Below are 24395 nucleotides of genomic sequence, written 5' to 3'. Positions count from 1 at the left end.
ACAAGACTGAGAGCATCATTCTCTACTGATTCTCTTTGCCGCATACTATGCAGTACAATGGCAGAGCTTGTTATGTTTCATTAATAGTAATTCATTTGTTGAGTTTATGTTCCTATTTATGACTGTGCCATTCATCCTTCTTCTAATGCCTGTAATCCTTTAATTTATCTCTTTTTATTAAACCATTTGTCTACTGTAGTCTTTCCATTCAAATCCACATGGAGTTGTAACCACGCCTCTTTCACAGTCCCTATTCAACACTGCCACCTGTTGTTCAAATGAAATTCAAATGTAACTGTCTTTTCAACATAAAATCTGAGTGAAAGAAGGTCAGCTCGACAATTGAAGGTTGAGATACCGTCCGCAGCCTATATTGAGATTTTAAGTAGTTTGATTAGGGATGCACTGTAACCCATAATCACGGTTTGGTACATACACTGCCACTTTTTGTTTTTCTTTGTATTGTTGTTTATTTAAAACACCCATAGACATGTAATGAAGACATAGCTGGGATGTTCAGCGTGTCAGTGAAAGCATCTAGTGTCGTTCAGATGACAAAAGGACTCGAGACGTGTTTATGAGTTAGACAAACATATACAGGTGTATACGGCGAAAGTTGCTCCACAAACCCAGGCTTTCTGCTCAAGATGCAACTCGACAAAACTTAACATCCCCAATCAGACTCAACTGGTCCCGCAACGGTGGTTATCAGCTTACTTTGTCAAGTCCGGTTTTCGGCTTTGTGCTAAGTGCGCGTTCACATGAAAGGTGGCGTTTGACGTCATACTATTCTACTTCCGCTAAAAAAGTGAAGCGATACCAGCCAGTGTATTTTACGAAAAATGAGTACGTAATTATTATGGAGCGTTATGAGGAGTTCCCAAAAGATTATGACTGCTAAAAGCAACACTGTCGGCACCAATACAGCGACGGACGACAGCTGGAATGTCAGCACGCAGCATGTGAATGCGCAAGTTAACACTGATTATTATAAATAAAACTATACCCTACTCGTGTTTTCATTCATCAACGCTCAACATTGAACAACTTTGACATATTAACACTTATCCATTAAAAAAATAACAAAAAAAAACACTGGAGCAACAACTTTCGTTTTTGATTTTATAGTTGAATGAAATATTAACTGCTGTATCTCGTTGTGACCACTAGATGGCAGTGTTTTGCTTGTGACGTGTTTTGTGGTGACTTTTTAAATTTCCTTTTTATAAAAAAAAAAAAAAAGTGTTTTAATGAAGTTGAAGAGTGTTTGTTCCTCCAGCAAACATTGTAATATAAGCAGGGAAACAGGCTCAGTATTCACGCAAAGACGCCTATGACATTTACATCTGCTAACATTAATTATTAATATTTCATATTGCATTTTATTTCTGATGATCACGTCCGTCTGTCGTCGTAACAGTGAGGCGTGGGTTGACATGATGCATATGCGTTAATTACGTAAAAGAAATTAAATGTAAATTAAATAAATTAGTTTCCGTTGTTAACGTGCTATTTGACAGTCCTAATATTTTATTTTTAGGATATTAAAGTTTTATTGCCTGAAGTGCAGCATTAATTGTTCCAGCTTGCACCCCTGCTGTTACCAATCTCTACTGAACAATGATGTCACACTGTTTTTGTCTAATCCACTTGTACTTGTCCGTTTACATATTTCAAAAATAGGAGACTTCAACCACGGAAGAGCGTTTTCAAGCTCTGGCTTCTCCTTGGTACGACACTTGTTTATAGCGGATAATTAGTTCCCGACCCGGCCGCGATAAATTAATTTCTGCAATATAGGATTCAATGTTAATAAAAAATATATATATATTGGTAGTTAGAGCGTCGAAAACCTGTTCATGACTTTCTAAATATGTTTTAATAATTATTAGAGCCATTTAGACATAGTCACAATTACACTCCTATTACTCATTGTTTACACCACATTGGCCAACTCTTACGCTGCAGGGACTCGAGATGACCACTAGCTAGCGAGCTAACCAAATTCATTTTTCCTAAACTTGAGAGACCAAAAACATACCCCTTCCACACCGGAAGGGAAGAGAATGTTTTTTCATTATCATGTCGGACATGCCATGCCTGAATTCATGACTTTCATGCAGTGTTCATGACACCAACCTGGAAACTGCATCAGGCTGCAACTGTCTGACTTCCTTGTACATTTGTGGGAGAGCTTGTCTTGCTAAATAATTATGACTGCGAAGCTTGCTGGACATTGCGAGTTCATCGTTTTCAGCAGGTTTTTAAAGCAGTTTTTTCCACTGTTGCAACAGCAACCATATCTTAGCCATGTGATTGAATACCTTATAATAGCAGACCACTTTGCTTTTCCTTTTATGAGGAACGCAGCACGAGTGCGACAGATGGTGCACAACTCCATACATTCCTCATATTGGAGTTTATGCCAAGTTTTAAGGTGGTGAAAAAGATTTTTTTATGCTCTGAATTCGAAGAACCTCCACATTAAGCTCCACATTACGCATAAGCTACCGCTTATTCCTTGGTAACTAATTCTTCCACTGCAGACGCTGTTGCTTCGACTGGAGCCGCCAGGCTTCTGCTCCGCCCCTCCTCCCTACTCCTGCATGCAAGGATGAGGGAGATATAGCGCAAATCCAGTCTATATCGATATCAATGAAATGGTTGGTATATATATATATATATATATATATATAGCAAATATCAATATTTTAAAAATCTATATATCACCCTAGTGACCAGTTTACCAATTTTATGACGTGGACATGTACGACTTCTACAGCGATGCGGCTTATACACCAGAATTTATGGTATGTATGCTCTGTGCTGATATCAGATCGGTATCAGCTGATATGCAAGACTGCAATATCTGAATATCTGAACCAAGAAATACACTATGCTTAAAGTTATGATTAGAGACTACATTGAAAGGGACAGTAATAGGCATATGTGCATACTGTATACACTGCACAAACACTGCAACTTCCATCACAGTTTTTGGGAAAAATTCCTGCAAATTCAAACATTTAAAATAAGGGGGGGACTGTAAAATATGCTGCAGTTATTCAAAAAGATGCTCTGCACTTGAGTTTAAAATGCAAATAAAGCATATTTTGTTAGATTTGTTCTGTGCTATTTGGGGTTAAGGTTACAAAGTACACTTAAAACACTGACAACAAATTCATAAAATCCTAAACTGATGCATTGTTACTGAAAAAATGTAAGCCTCAAGCATTTTTTTAAAAAAGCCTGACTGGAGGACTCAAAACTGCCTCAGCGAGGCAGCGGCAGCACTCACAAGCTAATAGACAACCACAGAATAAGAAAGAATGTGCCTGACAAATTTAATTGGTTATGCAGATTTAACACATAGTGATGAGCTGTGCATGGATTCCCTCTGAGAGCAGAACTTGGGATACCACTCTCACTTAGAGGTGCATGTTAAAATTTGTTTTTTTTTTTAAATCTGCTTTTCACAGATTTCTTAAGAACACACAATACAACTTTCCACTTTCTTGGGTCCCTAACAACGCCTACTAATTTTGGTTTTGTACAGTACTCAGTGGTAGGGCGGCACAATTCTGAAAAAAAATGTGAATCACAATTTTCTTGCTTAGATTTGAGATTGCGATTCTCTGTCGCATGCACGCACACACATGCCCACACACACACGTTCAGGGCTATGTGCTTACATTTTAAAGAAATCACTGTTTTTTCATCATCATTACATTCCTCATTCTCTTATTCTGTGTTCAAAAAATTTCCAGCGGTCTTTCTGTCATTCTTCATTGTCAACCATGAATCAGTGGTACAGCCTAACGCTACACTATTGCATTTGTTATAGTGCATTTCTGTGCAGCATTTCAAAAGAATGCGCATGACGACTTGCTGCTCTTTTTAGAGGATCCATGTTGAATTGAGGAGGAAATTTAACAAAAGGAGCGCAGGCTATTGTTTGTGAGACAGAAGATGCACCATGTCCCACCCCTTGACTAGTAACTTTCCTCTTATCACACAAAGTGTCTATGCCTATCCTTGCAGATATGTCTAATTCTACATTGTATCATTAATTACAATTTATAATTTGTGTAGTTTTACAAACTCACAACTATTATTTCTTAAATGTGAGTACATTGAGTGACATGTTTACCGCCCAATCATATATCAAGCATTGATTCTGATTTACATAAAAATTCCTGATAAGCAAACACAAAAGGCCACACGAACCATTAAGTTCTAAAAAAAAAAAAAAAAAAAAAAAAAGATAGTTTCCAGAAAGTAAAACGTCATGGTGGAAAGGGGGCTATTAAACTTATATGTCAATCAAAATGCCCAAAATGTGAATGTTTTAATGTTTCTTTTGTCTGATGATGTTGATGTTGATGATGACTTAAGCAACATAAGAAAGCACATTCCTCACATATTTGGATAGAACTGAAAAAACAAGATGGCATTAGCTGGCTTGCTGGGAGGTGAACAGCTTCAAGTCCTCCTGTGCAGACAAGCTCCAGTAGTAGCAGCTACATGGAACTACCTGGTGGCACACTCAGAGAGCACAGAGGAACTGCATAGCAGAAGAGAAACCGCACAAGAAGGCAAATGCAAGTAGGGGTTTCCCGATACAACTTTTTCAAATCCAATACGATACCGACATTGCAGCCTTGCATATCGTCTGATACTAATATTGATCCGATAAACCAAAATCCAACATACCTTTACTATTTATTTTGTATCATACTTTTATTATATATGTTGTAGTGTCAAATGTTAGAAAAGGCTTGATCAAGTGATATAACTCAAACAGAATAGTCCGCAGCAGTAGGTATGAAAAAAAACTCAGCCATTTACTTTCATGCACGTGGTGTATACTTTTATCCACAATGTAGTGGCAGCCAGGCAGAGTGTAGCGATGTTCGAGGTGCTCAATGACGCGTTTAAACCTGACATTACTCACCACTGACAGGGGCTCGCTCTTTCTGTTGTAGCTGATGACTTTTTGCCGTCCAATGCAAGTTTCCAGTGAGCTGTCGCTTCGTATGCGCAATGAGGTTTGTTGTATTAAACTTCCCCAGTTTTGTGCCACCACAGGAGGAAACTTGATAAAAGTGCATGGTAAAGGCTTTTGCACTCAGCTGCACCATCTTTTTACTGCCACACAGCTGACGTCACTCCTGCTCCTTGCTACTTTGTTAGCATGCTAGCAAACACTGTTGTGATGACATGGGCTCTATCCGGTCGCTGCTGGATAGACATGTTGCGTTGGAGTCTGGAATCGACTGCTTGTATCGGAGTGGCAATATCAGAGATTTGATATAATCTGATATTGTCTTTTTTGCTGCTATCGGCCTGATAGCTCAAGCCTTTTCCAACATTCCATAATACAAAATAAGTAATACAGTATGTATGATTCGTGCTGATATCTGCTTGATATCGGTATCGACAGACAATAAAGGCAGCAATATCGTTATTGAATTGGAAGTGAAAGAGTTGTATCGGGACACCACCAATCACAGCACTGTACACTTCAAAAAGACTTCTCAAAACACAAACAAAAAGCAACCAGGCCGCAACATCCTGTTACAACTTCTTTTTTTTTTTTACATAATCCCTGCCAGTATTCGTAAGCATCGCTGGCTTGTCCCATCACTACGGCTGAAACCTAAACGTCAACATTGCCTAAACTACATAAAAATCAGCCTGAGCCACTTTTGATCACGTTACTGTGAGTGAGCGGGTGACTGGTCAAGTTGATTGAGTTGGTGTAGGAAGATATGGGCATCCCTCAACCAAATTGATTCACAGTTTGGAACTACACTACTACAGCCTGTGTAGAAGCTCTCAGTGCCTTATACAAAGAAGTAAATTACAAGCCGCAACATGTCATGAAGCAACAAAATGGTCGTAGATGGACTGATGCAAAACTATTTCACCTAAGATGAAGTGTAGTCTGTGGGTCACTGTGTGATGACCTGCATCCATGCCTGTAAAATAACCACCATGTCCAGATTGGCTCTTTGGACTTTGGATCATGGATGGCGTGTTGTTCCTGCTCAGTTACAAACGAAGTACCACCGTACCACAACAAACTGAACTGAACAATACCAAAAGTACCACAACAAACTGAACTGAACAATGCCAATCTAATGTCATTGGAGGGAACTGTCCTGTACTAGACCCAATTACATCATGTCCTCAGATGTTCAGGAGTCAGTCTGAGCTGTAAACATAAAGTGTGTTTTCAAAGCACTTGCAATAAACACTGTTAAAGATCAACATTAATAGAGAAAAGAAAAGTAGCCATTAAATATTACTACTATACACCAACTGGAACCATTGAATGCATTAAAGTTATACGCTTTGCTGTGTTGTGCTTTGATACACACTGACAAGAATATGGTGCTTGCTTTGATAGCGAAAGGACAGTGCAACTGTGCACATTACACTGTCAGCAATGTTGTTTGACCAAAAATACACAAACACCATGAATGGTAAAGTGGTAAATGAGCTTTCACATGTCTAGCACTTTTCTACCTTTAAGATACTCAAAGCGCTTTTACACTGTTACCTCATTCACCTACTGATGACATCGGTAGCAACTGGGGGTTCAATATTGAGTACCTGAGCCATCCCCACACATGCAACTGGCAAATGCAAACACAATATGCAGCAAATACCCAAAACACACACAAAACACGATAAACAACTTCATGAGAGAACTGCTGCAACTTCACGGACCAAAGCACAAGTTTTCCAGGCTACCAGGGGCACCAGATCATAGGGATATCCACCTTTAAAGACTTAAGATAGAATATTTACAGTAAAAACAAGCAACTGATTTTTACAGACAAATGTTTAACAAAGAATATACTGTACAATGTATGTAATGCACAAAAATGTCCCTTTTCATTTCGCCAACTTTTTCCGGGGCATCCCGTACATGTCTTTGTAGACATGGTGCCCCAGTTGCATATGTTTTATGTTGTGTGTGTGTGTGCGTGCGTGCGATTTCTCTATTTGAAGCGTTTGGACGTTGCTGCACATTTGTGCCTGTCGGCCACCGTAGTTTCCAGCCTAATGTGAACTACAGTATACACCAAATCTATGAATGGATGTAGAATATCAGATGTCCTCATGCCTGCTGCATATTTCAAAGTTCTACACCTCACCAATCTACAACTATTATAAGGACTACATGGTTAGCTTAATACGTATCTGACTATATCAATAAAAATTGAGCAGCATTGTGTATAAAAAGACATTTTTGTGTGTAGCTCTAGTGTTAACGTTACTTGGACTTTGCAGGTGTTCACAATTAGTGGCTGCTGAGTGTCTTTAATAAAACACTGATTTAACATACATTATATGGCGGAACAATACTTTCACTTCAACCTCGCAGATAACGCCTGCGTCTTTATGATTCACTGGAGCAGCTGATTTGGCTCACATTTACCACAAATGCATTTTTAAATCAGTTACGTGTTTGGAATTGAATGCAATGCGACCGCGTTGACGCATAATTCAACGAGCTTGATCGCATACCAACCGACCAGGTTAGAGTCGAGTGGCGTCACTGTTGAGTTGCACATAAAGTCAGGCAAAAACTTAAGGTTGAATCACAATAAGCTATATGGGGACACCGAGAGAACCTAAGACGTGTTACACTGCTACGGGTCAACAGAGTCCTATGTTAGCACTGATTTGGTGAACGGACCTCGGACTACAAACTGTTGAGGTTAACCGAACATTAGTCAGCCAACATCCACCAAGTTACGCTGCTCACCTCTGCTAGTCAAGTGCGGAAAGCTAACGCTGAGCTAACGTTAGTCGGCTATGTTAGCTTAGCTTAGCTTAGGTTGCAAGCTACTCAGAGACCAAAATAAGACCAGCAAAACATACAGCATGAATCGACAAACTTACCGAACTTAAAAGGTATGTGTTGCTGTATCACGGTGCCACCAAACACGGCGGATCATGAGATTTATCAAGCGAGAGGAATTGTTTGTCTGCGATTGGCCGTCTCACACTGAGCTCTGCAGAAGCGAACAGTACTGTCATTTGCTGTCATCACGAGGAGACACGCGTAACACGCATGCGCAACCCCTGTTAAGGTTATAGTCCATACAACCAAACATACCAGGAATGAAAGCTATTTAAATGTTGTCATTTTTTGAAGGAAGTTATTTTTATGTAATTTTAGGGAAAGTAACGGTGCCGTCATTACATTTATTTTTATATATAATATTTTACTGCTGACCAATAACATTAAATCTAAATCTGGGACTTTGGTATTTTAATGAGTTATCAGCCTCATTGTGAATAACTGCGACCTCATTTTGAGATAAATAACTATTTGTTTATTAAACTCCTGGATTCAAATGCTGATTTTCATTTCGCTGCATAGATGACAAAGCTGTAATACAAGCATTATTCCACAAGGTCGTGCTGTAACAAGGAAAACAAGGCATTCCTTGCACACTGTGATCACATCACTCAGAGGAGAGTTGCAAGATTTTTGATCCATACCTGCTTGGGCCTGTAAAAAAAACAATCAAATTGAAATCAAAGTGAAATTTTCTGAGCAAACTTCTTTTTTCGAAGTACTCACTTTCACGTCGAAGGAAGTGATTAACAGTCCCTGATTTGGATCGTTCCTGCCTAAAACCAACAAACGGTACTAAGTCAAGGGGGAGATAGTACAGATATTAATAAAGTACAATTTACAACAAAAATATGTTACCTGAATGTGTGTATGACAAACAAACGTAAACCCATGAAGTCACTCGTTCAATTCCATTTATTATATAGGTCTATATATGTTATAAACATCACAAAATATAAATTTCTAAGGTCTTGCACAAAGATATAATCCAGTAAAAGAGCGATTTTAGCTTAGTTAGCAATGACAATGGAAGCAGGCATATCTAGGTTCAGTGCTGCAGATATTTTGGGAACATTCTCATCATTTATGTTTCAATGAAAACAAGTCTTTACAACACGTGGGTCAAAGGAATGAGTCCATATCAACAATACAACTATTTTTCAATGTATTTCATTGTTGCTCTTTTATTGCATATTGCCTAAAACATACCATAGTATTAGTTTGTATGATTCAAGTGATCATATAGTCAATAACATATATAACTTATATGCTCATTTATGAGCACCAGCTGTGAGCTCATAAATATTTCTTTAAACTTGGATTTTAAGCAACATTAATAATAAAATATCTGAATAAAAATATCATGCCTTGAGCAAAATAAATCCATCATTTTAAAGGGTTGTTAAAACAACCTCTTAAGACTTAAAACTATACATTACTTCATTTCATATACATATTCCTAAATGAAGGCCACTTTCAAACAACGCAAGTTACTCAAGCATGACACAAAGTTTCATGTAAAATTCTAACTGAGGTGGAAAACTAAAAGGCTGTCTCGACTGTACTTCATTTTCTATCAAACATGAACTAAAACAGCCACAGAAATATAGTTCACTAAATAAATCAATATACTCCAAATGTTCAACAGTCGTAATTACAATTGCAGGGTATAATACAAATTTGAGATTTGAGAAAACAATTCAGCGGGACCTATATTAAATTAGACATGTCTGTGTCGATTATGTGGACGCAAGATGTGCATAACCTGTAAATGTGCTTTATACATTGTTGAGCAGGAATTGAGTTATGATAAATTATACACGTTCACATCTCAAACACCAAAATAGTTGTGCTGTGCCCATTTTACATGCAATCTGTTAACTTCTCTGAATGCGAGAGAATCAAAACAGTCAGCATGTGTGGGAGTTTGTGTGTGTAAAAGGTCAATAAGTGTGCAAAAGGTCAATGAGGCAAAGAGGGGAAGTGGTCAAATGCAAATATTTTGTCAGTCTTCAATTTTCCAAATCAAATGTATTTACAATATATACATTTAGTGTAATTCTTACTCATTGCCATCCTAAATAATATCATCCAACAGATTGGGGGTGCCCACCCAGTCTAATGTTCTCGGCTCTGATGCGGCCATAATCATGCACATGAATTGTTTCCCCGTTCTCTTATCTATTGGGTAAATAGTTGTTGGAGTGAACCTTTTGTTGGTCTCCACAAACTCACATAGCTGATTATAGATTTTGGGGTACTCATGGCGAAGGAATACTCCCCTGATCCTCAGCTCACGCTGAATGTTTACAAAGCACACCTCTCTGGCTTTTCTTCCCTCCTCTCCCTCTTGATCAATGTCCGGCGTTCCAGGGGGTGGTGTAAGAATGAGAGTTTCAATTTCACTATCCTTCTTCACAAGCTTTTTATCTGGGCTTGAAGAAGCCAAGGATACCTTTGCATATTTTCGAACTGTTGGTGTTTGGACCCTTGGTGATGGTCTATTAGGCACTAGTTCACCGACAGCTATGGATACATTCAAGAGGAAACATTCACTGGGGTCATATTCATTACCAGCTTGCTGCAAATCCTTGCAGTATTCACCCAGGTTGTCCTTAAAGCCATCCAGCTCTCTGAGGGATAGGTATGTGGGTGACATGACAAGGCTCTCAAGCCCAACCTGCAGAAAGTTATCAGCCGTCTCTGGATTGGCGAAACCCAAAAAGAGGACACCTCGCCCTCTGGAGAGGTAACCAGCTTTAGCAATACGAGAGAAGGCTTTATGAATCTCTGCATTTTCTCTGCAGAACTTGAGTGTGTGCCGACACACACTACTCACACGGCCGTACAGACAGTTTTCTTTGTGGGTCTCCCAGTCATCCCTGCGGCAGTTTCGTGAGCAGTAAAACGTGTAGCAACTGTGACATGATTTGTAGTACAAGCATGCATTGAACATACTTTCTGAATGTTTGCATTTGTTGTTAGCACACACCATGGTTTCGTCTTCGTCCTCCACGCTGTGGTCTGGAGAACATTCTTCTGCGCTTCTTTGTAAAGCATCACATCCACTATCAAGGTCTTTGATTGTGTCAGGACTGGATTTAGAAGACGGGAGTTGAGTATTCAGACATTCAAGATTTTCAATCTCAGAAGATTCCCTGACTTTTACATTATCTTCAGTAATCAGTTGTTTAAGCTGATCCAAAAAGTCCCCACTGGACTTCCTGCTGGTTGGTGGTTTGTAATCAACAACCAAGTCAGCTAACAACTCATCAAGCTGCTCTAGACTCTGCTGAAGGGACACGTTGTGTTTCCTTTCTTTGGTCATTTCTGTGTTGAAAGACTTCTTGACATCCATCACTCTTGGAGCGGCTTTCTTTTCATTTTCCAGGGTATTCCAGTTGACAGGGTGCACGCCAAGCCGCTCACTGTTGCCTGCGCATATGTCATTGTCAGTTATGGTGATCTCAGGGGTCACAAACCAGTGGCCGCTCTTGGTATTCTTCCACGGATTGCTCGGGCCTCTCTCTAAAGAGGTCTCAGAGAGAGACAAGGCAGCGTAGCGCTTTGGTGAACTTGATAGATTAAGGATAACAGGTTGAGATGTGACATTGGGAGAAGCCCCATGGCTTGCTTGGTAAAACAGATTCTCATAGCTTCGTCCACGAGGCACTGATTGTTCTCTCTCATGGTGGGGATATAGAATATTATCCCAAGACTTGGAGTGGTTTTTGGACTCTGCCCCTAATTTACTTGTCTCTGTGCCATAAGTACTATACCATGGGGGTATACCAGGGTCTGTTCTTACTCTTGGTGGTGTGAGCTGAGAAGACTGGTTAGAATAACCAGATATACTTGAGCGATACCAGTCATCTGAAAAAGCCTGCGACATTCGGGGCCGTCGGCGGCCTTCAGTGTGGTATTGCCTCGATGGAAAGTACCGCTCCTCGAAAGTGTTACACGGCTTGTTATAATACAAACTGGTACAACTTTGGTGGTATGGATTGAAGCGGTGATCATCGCCATAGTAAGAGCTCGTGGGGGTTTGAGAGAAGTATGACCCTGCCTCACTTGTAGAGTAGGGTGTGCTATATACAGAGTGTGCTGGCTCTTGATTAGAAAAATGGTCTGTGTAATATGACCTGAGAGGAAGGGTATGCACCCATCGATTCCTTGGATCGTACTGACTCGTCATAGTACTACCACGGCTGGCTAAACTGGATCTATCATCCTGAAAGTAAGCTCTAGAATAGGGATGTACTGGATATCGAACAGGGTCCTCTGTATAGAAAAATTTTGTGGGGATGTTTGGGTTAGAGTAAGCTCTTTGTTCCTGATTTAGATATGGTGTTACTGGTGAGGGCATTCTGTACATGTCTAGATGCTGGTAAGAGAGGGGAGAAATGCTGGTGGTGTAGTGATATCCCTGTCTGAAATCTCCACTGTAGCATTCACTTGGAGTCGGTGTGGGTGAGGAGATAATCTGCCGAGGAACATACAAACCCCGGCTGCTACTGGCCTGTGAATATCTCTGCCAAGGGTGACGTTCAGGCCGTAGGTTGGGAACCTGTCTGGATGTGTGTTGAAGTACAGCAGCATCTGGTTTAATGTCCACACGGCACCTGACGTGAGGGGTTATGGCTGTTTTGTCTGATTTATCCTCGTCAAAACAATCAGAGACGTAGAGAGGGGGTTGCAGTTTGATCGGGTGGACCTCATTCAAAAAAGCCCTGTTGGAGGAATAACCTTCTCTTTGAGTCGCAGAGGCCCTCAAAGTATCTGATGGTGCCTGTGGCGCGTCCTTTTCCTTGCTGGTCTCCAGAGGAGACACTGAGATGGGCACAGGAGTCAGGGTGGATTTGATTCTAGGTGCACTTCTAGATCTTTTTCTATTTACAGAATCTGACCATGTAAGATGGCTGCTTTTGTCTTGGGTGGCATGCTGCTGAATTTGCCTGGAGTTAAACAGATCTGGAGATGAGAAGCGAAGATGTCCTTGTTGATCTAGTCCATTCCATGTTAGGTCTTTGTTTAATGTCTGCTGTTCTGCTCGCTTAAAAGGATACGCCATCGGTGAAGAGACTGACTGGGCCTCGTCCAGTGATTCAAGAAAGTCAAAGCTGCGGCAGTGTCTTTTGTTAATGATTTCTGGTTTATCAATCATCTTCAAGTCACATTGCAAAGAAGAGTGAGGAGAAACTGCGTGTTTGGTGGTTGGATATAGAGGAATGTCCCGGTGCAGTGTTGTTGCCAGAAGATCAGGGGGATGTGTTCTGGTCATCTTCATGGAACTTCTATGCCCTCCATTCAGTGCGACATATCAAAACAACCTGAGGAAGGAAATAGAGTGAAAATAAATTCCTGAACCTGCACGTTTATCCAGATCCTCACTAAAAATGTATTTAACAGGTCCTGCCTTGGCCCGTGTGCCACTCTTCCACACAGTTTTGTACAAATTGTTTTTGCATCCTTTACATAATCCTCATAAGTATCTGCCTTACTATTCACTAGTGATAATAAGAGAGTAGCCATCAAATCACCAAGGTGTCCTCAGACTTCTGCACTTAGTTTTAATATTGCCATCACATTTTGAATTGTTCTGTTTTATTGTGACAGACACTCCATTTTAGCCATGAAGAAGCAAACTTTGAGCTGTTTATAGTATTTTACTGGATTGAACTACTGTTTAAAGAAAAAAGAAAAAACAATTTAATGAAAAACGCTGTCAATCTTTGCTGCAGAATGGGGAATATAGTAGATAGGTTTTATAATTCTTAGGTATGATAACAACAAAACAAGCCAATTTAACAAAATATATTTGTGTGTAACGCACACATAGATTTTCTTGTTGGCACTCTCACAAGCTAACCCTGAGCTGCCATCTGTTCATCGTGATGAGAGAGAACTGACCAGCCATGTCCCTGCCATGTCTCGCCAGCACACCTAAATATCACGTTTCCTCACACACGAACAATCTCAACAGCCAAACCTACAATGCTGTATAATTCTTCTTTTAAAATACTTCTGAGCAAATGCGGATTTGTTGAATAAATCAAACTACAAAATGGTTACAAATAAAAAGAAATCACGGACTAGGGTAAAAATGACTTTTCACCATATCGTCATTGTTCACACTGCTTGGCCTGGATTTCTCATTTAAGGCAGGGGTGTCCAAAGGGCCATTTGTGGCCTGCAAATCGTTTTTTATTAGCTCACGGCACAATGTAGATATGAAATAAAATGGGGGAAAAAGACAGAAAAAATGGGGAAAGAGAAAAAAGGCACAATGTCAAGACAAAAAAACTGAAATGTTGATACTAACAACTAATAACAACATAAAGCTTTGTATTTTAATATATGTATAATGCTTTTTTAATCCTTTTTACAAAATATATATATTATATAACATGTAAAAATATCAAAAGGGTCCCCCAAAATTCTTAGATTTTTCCATATGCGGCCCTCAATAGAAAAATACCCCTGAGTTAAGGTAAATACTATTGTGTTCATAGTCAACTGTGAGTGTGTAGCAGCCCCAACGTATACTAGTAAGCGCAATACAGTATGAGTTGTCTTAAAGGTCTGCCTTGGTTAGGTACTGCATGGGGGGGCGGCGAACTTTCGGATTATAAACTCGCCCTCTTCCTGCTCTGACATTGCAACACAGGATAGCACGCCCCACGTAATACACAAGCACACAAATTAGTTATATTTGTTGTCAGCCAATAATAGAGATTTGGCAAAGTTTAGCTACTAATGTTAGCTATCACTGAATGCGTATGTATATATCATAACCACACAATAACTCAAATTGTTGGTGGTTTCTCTGAGATTGCTTTTCGGGTATGTGGCATAAGTGAAAGCCAGGAACGGAAATTTTTACAAAGTTTAAGTTTGAGTTGTGACAAATATAGACATTTGTAAAGTGTAATGTAGTGGAACCGAAGAAAGACAGCAAGGGCTTAAATATGCCTAAACTTACTAAATGCAAGCTTACGGTCTCTTTACGGTCAAATGCAGCTCCTCAATAGATGAACAAACCCCTTTCTTTCATTCTTTCTTTGCTTCTTTCTCACCCCTCAAGTTTTAAAATCGCATGCCACATCCTGTCTCCATGGCTACAGCACCCTTCACCACACAAGGGCCAAAATCTCAGGAAAAATGGACTTTGAATCAGCAAATTGCTGTGGTACTTGCAATAGAATTGTGTTTTTTGAAACGACGGTACCCTTCAATGTTACATTGTGTGTGTTTTGTGTGTGCACTCCAGCTTAATGCTCCTATTAAACTTGGCAACATGTATTGCTGTATTTGGGGTGATGTTAACCGTTCCTTGCAGCGTCGTCTCTTTAGTAAGCTTAAAAACACTAGTTCCGCGTAAAGTGTTTTTAGTCCACTGTCTTTATTTTTGTGCTGCAGCACGATCGGCCCTGCGTATAATGTGGCCCGAATGACATCATTTGCGCAGGAAAAAAAGACGCAAACAGCGGGAGGAAAACCGGGCCGTGACTCCGGGTTAAGTTTGTAAAAATAAAAAGATCGGAGTGAAGGACTCGGCTTACCGTTTGTCCACGCAGTACATCAGATGCAGAGAAGATGGTGAGGAGGCGGTGTGTTCTGCTGCAGCCTGCCGCACCTGTCGAGAGTCACCATCCGTCGAGCTCTGCTCCTAACTGATGTCTTACATGTTGTCTGCTTCACCCTGACATGATCCCTTCAGTCGTCTCTAATGTGGAACAGAGCATGTGTGTGTGTGTGTGTGTGTGTGTGTGCGCGTGTGTGTGCGTGGGTGTGTTTGTGTGATGGAGGAAAAAGAGGGAGGCGTACTGAGCCTGCGTCAGGAGGCGTGGTTACGTACGTAAGTTGTGGGGGGTCCTCTCCAGCGATGCGGTCTCGTCCTTCATGGTGATACACTATGAACAAAATTGTACAAACTTAATTTGCTAATTCATGTATCAGAGGATGAGACAAATCCTTAATTCCTCCTTGAATCTTAAGACTTCATCTTACCAATGTAAATTACTTGGTATTAGTATTTATATATATTTATGAGCATTTATAAATAGATGTACCGGTGTATATGTACTGTATTTATTTAATAATTGCACATTTCAACCTGCACAGTGACATTTATGCCCTAATTGCACAGTACTGGTAATACATAATAATATTTCTTGTTATTTTTAGTATTTTCTTTCTTTCTTTTTTTGCTTATAATTGTTTTAATTGAAATTTTGTATTCTTAATATATTCTTGTTTGTACTATACTGTCTGTAAATGTGGCTGCCGTAGCAAGGTAATTTTCTGCAAATGATCAATAAATTATTTATCTAAATTAATAGACTCTACCGGGACATGTTGTTAAATTCCATACATCTATTTCAACTTCAACATACCTGTTATTGAGTTTGTCAGTTTACTTTCAATTAGAATGCTTTATGGTGATTTCCGTCTTTCCAGGAGTCTGGAAGGTAGCATGAAAATCCAAACAAAATGCATTCAGTCATCAATTCATTTTCTATACATCTTGTCCTCATTCGGGTGACGGGTGAGCTGGAGCCTATCCCAGTCCAGAGTATACACTGGACTGGTCGCCAGTGACTTACAGGGTGCACATAGACAAACAAGTATTCTCACCTATGAATAATTTACAGTCTCCAATTAGCTTAACATGCATGTTTTTTGGATGTGGGAGGAAGTCAGAATATCCAGAGAAAAATGATGCATCAACTAATACATCTATATAATTAAATGATTTTCCATCAGATTAACAGATCAGTTGTTTTTTTTTTGTTTGCTTGCATCACACACACGTCTCCCCCATAGTCATAGCGTCTGCATCCTTTGAATTGGTGATGGGGACAGTTGGCTGTGAGCCCCATGCCGCCCACGGCAAGTGACTGCTGCAGGAAATGTGCTTAGCAAAGCTTTCCCACAGTAGATACAAATCACAACAACAGACGAGCTACGGTGATCAGCCTGGAGATCATTTTGTTGCAGAACATAGAGCTTTATTGTTCGCAAATATTTGAAGAAGAGCATGAATTATCTCCTGCATTCTTGTCACAAAACTCCACTGCAAAGCAAGTCTCCATCTGTGATATAGCGCATGTGTGAGATATGATTCAGAATGATTCTATTGTGTGGCAATCAGTACCCCCCAGAGTGGATTATATGTGAGCATGTGTGACTCAGCCCCATGCAGCATTGTACACTGGCATCAGTTCGTGTCAGCTGTTGGTTTGCGGGCATAAGTGTCTGTCAGTTGGCTGCTAGCAGGTGTCTCAGGCACCTTGAGGGCTTTGTAGATTGGAAATCAATAGCTCTCCCTTGATTAGAAGTGCATCTATTAAAGGCAGGAAAATCACCCACACGACCAAACGTATGAACATTATTGAGCACTGGTGGACTCTGCACTGCTTCCACTATTCATATAGACTTTCATGCATGCACCTCTAACGTAATGAGCCATACGGAAGAATGTGGGCATGCGGTTAACTGAAACGAAGTTAAGCTGAAGCAGCAATACAGTGTTCCCTCGTCTATCGCGGGGGATAGCTTCCCAAAATAGCCCTCAACAAGTGAATTTTGCGAGGTAGCCAATTTCATTTTTTTTTTACAATTATTATATATGTTTTAAGGCTGTAAAGCCCCTCACCGTACACTTTATAGACTTTTCTCAGACAGGCAATACCATTTTGTCACATTTATGTCTTGTTTAAACGCTCTCAAAAATTCCAAAGCTTCGTTTGAATTTTAATGATCAACCTACAGGTCTGACACATGACCATGCCTTTTTGTCCTGGCACCATTCCGCTGTACTCTAGCGTTTTTGTATCCTTGTTAAAACATATTGCTGCAGGACTCCACCTGTTGGAGTCCTCGTCCTTCGAACCAAAGATTCATTTACAAGCTAGTGAGCAAGCAAGCTAGCGATGACACAGGAGGGACGGCAGGGCAGTACGAAGGAAATTGATTGGCAATGGTCTACATCCAATGAGGATGCAGAAAACAATGGGCGGTGCAGACAGACAGGGAAGAGAGAGAGAGACAGACAGAGAGAGAGAGACACTCAACTTTCCACAATGCAATTCTTCTTAAAGGGCTTCTTAAACCGCCTTCATATGTTGCATTAAAAAAAAAGAAGCACTAAAAAAAATCAGCGAAAGGAGAACCGCGATAGAGTGAGGGAACACTGTACTCTGTTTAACTGTAACTCTAATGGTTGTCAATAAATCTCACCTTTCATTAAGGACCATGCACACAAACCAGCTTGTAAAGTCTAAATGTGTCAAGCTAATTAAAAATAAGTTTTTAGTTTTGTATTTTTTTTAACCATACAGTGGATCCCAGCACATTTGCAGCTTTTATGGCCTCGCAAATTTCATGTTTTTTTTTAATTATTTTTAATTTTTCCCTTTTTTCTTTAAAAATAGACCATCTCACATCCCATTCACCATAAGTCGGTAATAACTTTCCATTCATCCATCCATCATCTTCCACTTATCCGATTTCGTGGGAACAGCAGCAGAACCAGGGAAGCCCAGACTTCCCTCTCCCCGGGTACTTCTAGGCCAGTTGAGAGACATAGTCTCTCCAAAGTGCCCTGGGTCTTCCCCGAGGGCTCCCAAAGGTCAGACATGCCTTAAACACCTCCCCAAAGAGGCGTCCAAGAGGCATCCTGACCAGATGCCTGAGCCACCTCATCTGGCTCCTCTCAAGTCGGAGGAGCAGCGGTTCGACTCCAAGTTTCTATCAGATGACAGTGCTTCTCACCTTATCTCTAAGGAAGAGCCTAGCCACAAAACTCATTTCTGTCACTTGTACCTGCGATCTTGTCCTTTCTGTCACTACCCAAAGCTCATGATCATAGTTGAGGGCAGGAGCTAAGATCGACCGGTAAGTTGAGAGGTTTGCCTTTTGGCTCAGCTCCCTCTTCACAACAACGGACCGATGAAGAGTCCATATCACTGCAGACACCGCACTAAACCGCCTGTTGATCTGGCATTCCATCCTTCCCTCTGAGGTACTTAAACTCCTCCACTTGGGGCAGGATCTTATCCCCAAACCTGAAGATGGCACGCCACCCTTTTCTGTGCCAAAAACATGGACTTGAAGGTGCTGATTCTCATCTCAGCTGCTTTACGCACGGCTGCGAACCGATCCAGCAGAACCAAATCATCTGCAAAATGTCAGACCCAATCCTGCAGCCAACATAGCAGATCCCCTCAACGCACTGGCTGCGCTTAGAAATTCTGTCCGTAATAAACAGAAACAGTGACAAAGCCTAACAAAGTCCAGCCCCAACAAAGATGATCCCCAAAATGGTGGATGAGCAGTACAAAAATGATTTTTTTTAGAACCTATTTACAAACAATATAGAACATATTTAAGCAAATCATGAAGTATTCCTTCCACCAGTCCACGACATCTCAAGTTGAAGTCAGCAGCACACCATCCCCACCATACACGGTGTTGACAGTGCACTGCCACCCCCTCCTGAGATGGCAGATGGTGATCCGGGATCTCTTCGAAGCTGTCCGAAAGTTGTTCTCCATGGCTTCCCTGAACTCCTCCCATGTCTGAGTTTTTGCCTCGGCGACTACCAGAGCTGCAAACTGCTTTGTCTTCCGGTATCTGTCAGCTGCCCTCGGAGTCCCATGGGCCAAAAAAGCCCCATAGGACTCCTTCTTCAGCTTGATGGCATCCTGATGTCCACCAACAGTTACTGCCATGACAGTCACCAACCACTTTACGGCCACAGCTCCGATCAGCTGATTCCACAATGGAGGAATGGAACCTTGCCCACTTGGACTCCGCTGCCTCCCTCGGAACGTGTTTGAAGCTCTCCCAGAGGTGGGGGTTGAAACGCATTCTGACGGGGGACTGCCAGACGTTCCCAGCAAACCCTCACAATGCGTTTGGGCCTGCCAGGTCCGACCAGCATTCTAAGCCACCATCTGAGCCAACTCACCACCAGTTGGTCATTGGTGATTGGTCTCTTCACCCGACTATCCAAAATGTGTGGCCGCAAGTCCGACAACACAACCACAAAGTCGATCCTTGAACTGCAGCCAGGGTGTCCTAGTGCCGAGTGCACATGTGGACACCTTTATGCTTGAACATGGTGCTCGTTATTGACAATCAGGGACGAACACAGAAATCCAATAACAAAGCACCGCTCGGGTTCAGATCAGGACGGCCGTTCCTCCCAATCACACCTCTCCAGCTCTCACTGTTGCTGCCAACGTGAGCAACGAAGTCCCCCAGCAGAACAAGGGAATACCCCCGATGGAGCAGCCTCTAGTACGCCATCTAAGGTCTCCAAAAAGGGTGGGTATTCTGAACTGCTTTTTGGTGCACAAGCACAAACAAAAATAAGCTTCCATGGTTTAAGAGTTCTTTTTGGATGAAATGTCTGAATTCCCTAGTGATTTTTTTAATTATAGGAACTTTTTATCAACTTTACTATTAATTTCTCACAGATCTACAGTATTTTCACAGGAGTACACTTTTACAAAAGATGTTTACATTTAAAAAGCTCATTTAAAAACATTTCCACATTTGCTGTTGTTTATGTGTTAGTGAGTGTGGGATGCTGCAGGCACTTAAATATGCACTAACCTGGTGCAGAATATCAAACAACTTGTAAAAGTTTGTCTATGAGCTATGAGTCTTGAGCTACCATATTGGCACTGGTATAAGTTGCTGCCTCAGTGTTGGTGTAAGCTATTTTTTTTGACACCCCCATTTTGTTATCCCAAGTAAACAGGATGGAGTGCACTTCGCTCGTATTTGTGTTGTGTGGTTTGAGAAGGTCTCTTGACTTTTGCTGAAAGAGACACGCTGACATAATGAATGAATAGATGAATGAATAGATACATCTATATGAATAAACTTGCATCCTGCAGTCGTGGCTGCTGTCCTCTATTAACACTGAATTTCCAAGGCATCAGCGAGCATCCTGAAACCCTCTGCAATATTGGCATAAGATAGACACCCTCCTTTGCATGATATCATTGTGTTGCAAATATTGCACAAACATTGTAGCCATTTCTTCTTCATTGGTGCTCACCAGCTTCTTTTTTGTTGGTGTTCGCGACTATTGCTTCCGGTTGGCTGACTGGCCATGGAAACTAGGAATTGAAATTAAAAAATTTGCACAAAAAAAAAATTGCACTATCATGGGAGAATTGGAATGTTTGTCGCTGTTCCCATCGATGCTCGAGACACGATGCCCAATCCTACTGTCGCCTCTCACTGCTGGCAGCACCAGACTGTAATAAAGTCCAGCCTCTCTCGAAAGGACTGGTTCCAGAGCCCTTGCCGTGCATTGAGGTAAGTCCGACTATAACTAGCCGGAACTTCTCCACCTTTCTCTACCAGGTCAGGCTCCTTCTCCACTGTAGATAAGACATTCCACTTCCTGAGAGATAGCTTCTGCAGTCAAGGATCGAACCGCCAAGTCCTAATAATTTAGAAATAGGTGATAATACAGGTAAAATGTACAGCATACACGCCACTGTTAGAAAGACCAACATTTTTACATGTCTTTATTCTTCACTGATATTCAAGCATTGTGTGCCCAGAGCCAAGAGGGAGGCTGACGTCATTGCGGCATCCCAATGAATATGTTGCTCAGATGCAATGCATTATGGGAAAACTTTAAAAGAGTTGGTTTTTTTTCTATTTTGTATTGGTACATGTTTGTATATGTATTAGGTATACCTTTTGAGTGCTAAGTTGCTGTGTGATGAGTTTAATGTTATTTGTAAGATGACACCGTGAGTCAGCCTGTTATATTGTTAATCTGTTATACATACTGACCTCCTGAGATTTCCAGTGGGTTGACAAGCTCGTTGTGAGTGCACTGATAGCTCGTGATTGGCTCCTGCCAAAGAAAGCGCTACCGTTTCCTCACTGACTCGTGAGCGACACAGTATTTAAACAATTCGTAGTAGTTCTGGATGTGTCACGAGATTAGAATTTAGCCATAAATTACACCGCTGTATAACCCGCAGAGTTCAAAGTGTAAGAAAAAAAATAGCAGCTTATACACCGGAAATTACTGTAAGTCATTGTTGGAATTACTGTACAACAGGCAAGCATGCCGTGCCTTTCAAACCCTTTTTCTAGCTTGACGTTGATGTTCTTCTCTGATTTCTGATCATGATTTGCAATAAAAGTGACTGTGGTAAAATATTAGATTACATTCAACTCTAGAACCTTCCACTTCACTCTTCAAGTGCCATTGTTCACTCGCAACACAAGCAAGGTTTAAGTTCTAAATATGCCTCACACACTCATTAAATGCATTTAAAGTGTCAAATGTATAGGTACTCACCACTAATGAATGATAATATAAGACGATCAATGAACAAATGGAATCGGAGTCATGGATTAGTCTTTAGCCTGCTTGGCTATCTATCTAGCTACTGTAATTTCAAAGGAAACACAGAAAGCACATTAGACAGAAATGTAAAGGCCAGCATATGTCGGCTGACTGTGTTGTAAGAGAACACCAGAGATTCATAGGATTTCTGCAGCCCGTTCAGTGTTAAATATTTCATATAATTGTTTTTAGACCTCTAGGAAAGACATATATGTATCTTTTTATTGGGTTGTTCCTGGAGATACATTTTCCTGTCCTGTACACGTGCACACACATGCCACACTATTAAGCACACCTGTCAAATGCAATGCTATATGAACAGTATCAAAGATACTTTTTATACTGTGAGGTGTTTCGAAAATATTGCCCCTCTCATAACCAAGAAAACTAAATTATTAATTTGTGCATCTTATTTAGATTATGGTGCATGTGTACTTAATGTTGCACTCTGTGCAAGTAAATGTTAGATTTGATGGTGCACCACGGCTTAATTACAGCAGGAAAGGGTTTTAGGAACTCTTGGCAGTATAAGCAATGCAGGATTCCCTAAGTCCCCTTGAAGCTTTAAAGTCTTCAAAGTAATCCTCTCTATCCAAACATTTTCGGCAATCCATATAAGATGCACGCCATTCAGCACATGTATTTTAGCGCAGACTTGGATTCAGTGGTCTTTGCTTTTGTAATGGGGTGGTTTATTTTACTGTTCAGTAAAAGTCCCACAGTCTCTTGAACGCATCGCTAACAGACATGGTGCACAGCTGCACTAATTAGCTTGCTTTAAAGGTGTGTAAGTCCATTCTAAGTCACTTTCAGGCGTGGCATGGTGTGTCACTGGCGCTTGAGCTGTGTGGATCACTTCTGCTGCCCCGTAAAGGAATGCAATGAAGGTAACTTTTGTGGATTGTGTGCACATTATCTTTATACTTGTAGGCTGTTTACATGTTATTTCTTTAGTGCCTTGTTATGTCTTGTTATGCCTGGTTATGCCTTATGCTCTCTTGTAGGTTACCCATTTTTGCTTGCTTCGTCTTTTTGGCTCTCACGTTACTGTCTGAATGCTCATTTTAGCTCTTGATGAAATCGTTTCTTGCGTCTGTGTAGCCATGGCCAGTTTTTAGGAAGTTTGGCTCTGCTCTAAATGTACGTTCAGTGTGTGCTTTGTCTCAGCTCGACCTGTTGACCTTTTGGTGTAAATTACCTGTTTCACTTTAGATCTGTTACTTTATGCACTTTAGCAAGCCCCTTATCTTTGGCCCTGACGGACAGCAGGTTTGTACAGCACATGCACTTTAGCTTGATCTAATCGGGAGTTTGGTGTTTGAGTTATTTTAGATTTTTTTTTCTTTAGCATTTTGTTTGCTTTTGCTGTTACTATTACAGAATTTGTCTTATTTCTAAACCCCCCAAATTAGTCCTTTGAAAAATTTGTGAAATAAAGTTTTTTTTGTTGTTTTTTTTAAATTGGGGGGCTCCAAGGCCAGTTGGGGCAGATGGTATTGTTGCTCTAGATGCCCTTACATGCTAAACAGACTTTCTCTGTCAGGGAAAAGTATAAAATACTCTTCTATTCCATAGATTTTATTTGATGTTTGTTATGCAAACTTGAATGGGCCGCAGCAGGAGGGGACTGATGAGAAGAAGAGTAAAGACAGAGGGCGGGATTGCGGGGACAAGAGGGGAAACAATCTAGAGATACAACACTAGCATCAACAATCACAACAACAAACACAAAGCAACAGAAACAAACAGGCCTACATCAGCAAATGTTTATAATGGTCATAAAGACCATAATGTAATTAACATTACAACCACAGTGATAATACTGTATTGAAACGGTCAAACTTGTCTTCAGCAAATCAAATTGTTATATATTTTTGTAAAGTAATCCACCTGGTCTTTTTGTATTAATTTGCCAGACTTTTCTGTGTTAATATATGTAATAAGACACCCTCTGTTGGACCTACACACCAGTGGGCCTTAGGCCCCGCCTGCACTGCCACATTGGGTCGGGTCTGCTCCACCTCACACCACCCCGTCCCTGTTACACTGTCTTATTTTGGAATGGCCTGCCCCTAAACATTAGAGCTGCACAATCACTGGAGCATTTGAAATCTTAGTTTTATG

At 40.8% G+C, this 24395-nt stretch overlaps 2 protein-coding genes across 5 annotated transcripts in view; both read right to left on the bottom strand.

Annotated features, from left to right (window-relative positions):
* gapvd1 (GTPase activating protein and VPS9 domains 1) overlaps positions 1-8065 on the bottom strand; it is a 38825-nt gene extending 30760 nt beyond the window's left edge. For all 4 annotated transcript variants that reach the window (XM_054774136.1, XM_054774133.1, XM_054774134.1 and 1 more), the window contains exon 1: positions 7918-8065. The gene's annotated coding sequence lies outside the window, so the exon portion shown is untranslated. The remainder of the gene's footprint in view (positions 1-7917) is intronic.
* Positions 8066-8624: 559 nt separating this feature from the next.
* On the bottom strand, positions 8625-15695 carry unm_hu7912 (un-named hu7912). The gene is made up of 2 exons (XM_054774957.1): positions 15442-15695; positions 8625-13209 (listed from the first exon to the last, which is right to left on the bottom strand). Exon 2 carries the CDS (start codon positions 13164-13166, stop codon positions 9957-9959), a length of 3210 nt encoding a protein of 1069 aa, XP_054630932.1. The 5' UTR covers positions 13167-13209; positions 15442-15695; the 3' UTR covers positions 8625-9956.
* Positions 15696-24395: the final 8700 nt, after the last annotated feature.

Source organism: Dunckerocampus dactyliophorus, chromosome 4, assembly GCF_027744805.1.
Source record: "Dunckerocampus dactyliophorus isolate RoL2022-P2 chromosome 4, RoL_Ddac_1.1, whole genome shotgun sequence".
NCBI lineage: Eukaryota > Metazoa > Chordata > Actinopteri > Syngnathiformes > Syngnathidae > Dunckerocampus > Dunckerocampus dactyliophorus.
This window is presented reverse-complemented; position numbering and strand designations above follow the sequence as displayed.

What these genes read in the sequence shown, in the direction of transcription:
- unm_hu7912 (XM_054774957.1), bottom strand. Translation starts at nt 13,166, where the DNA reads ATGAAGATGACCAGAACACATCCCCCTGATCTTCTGGCAACAACACTG.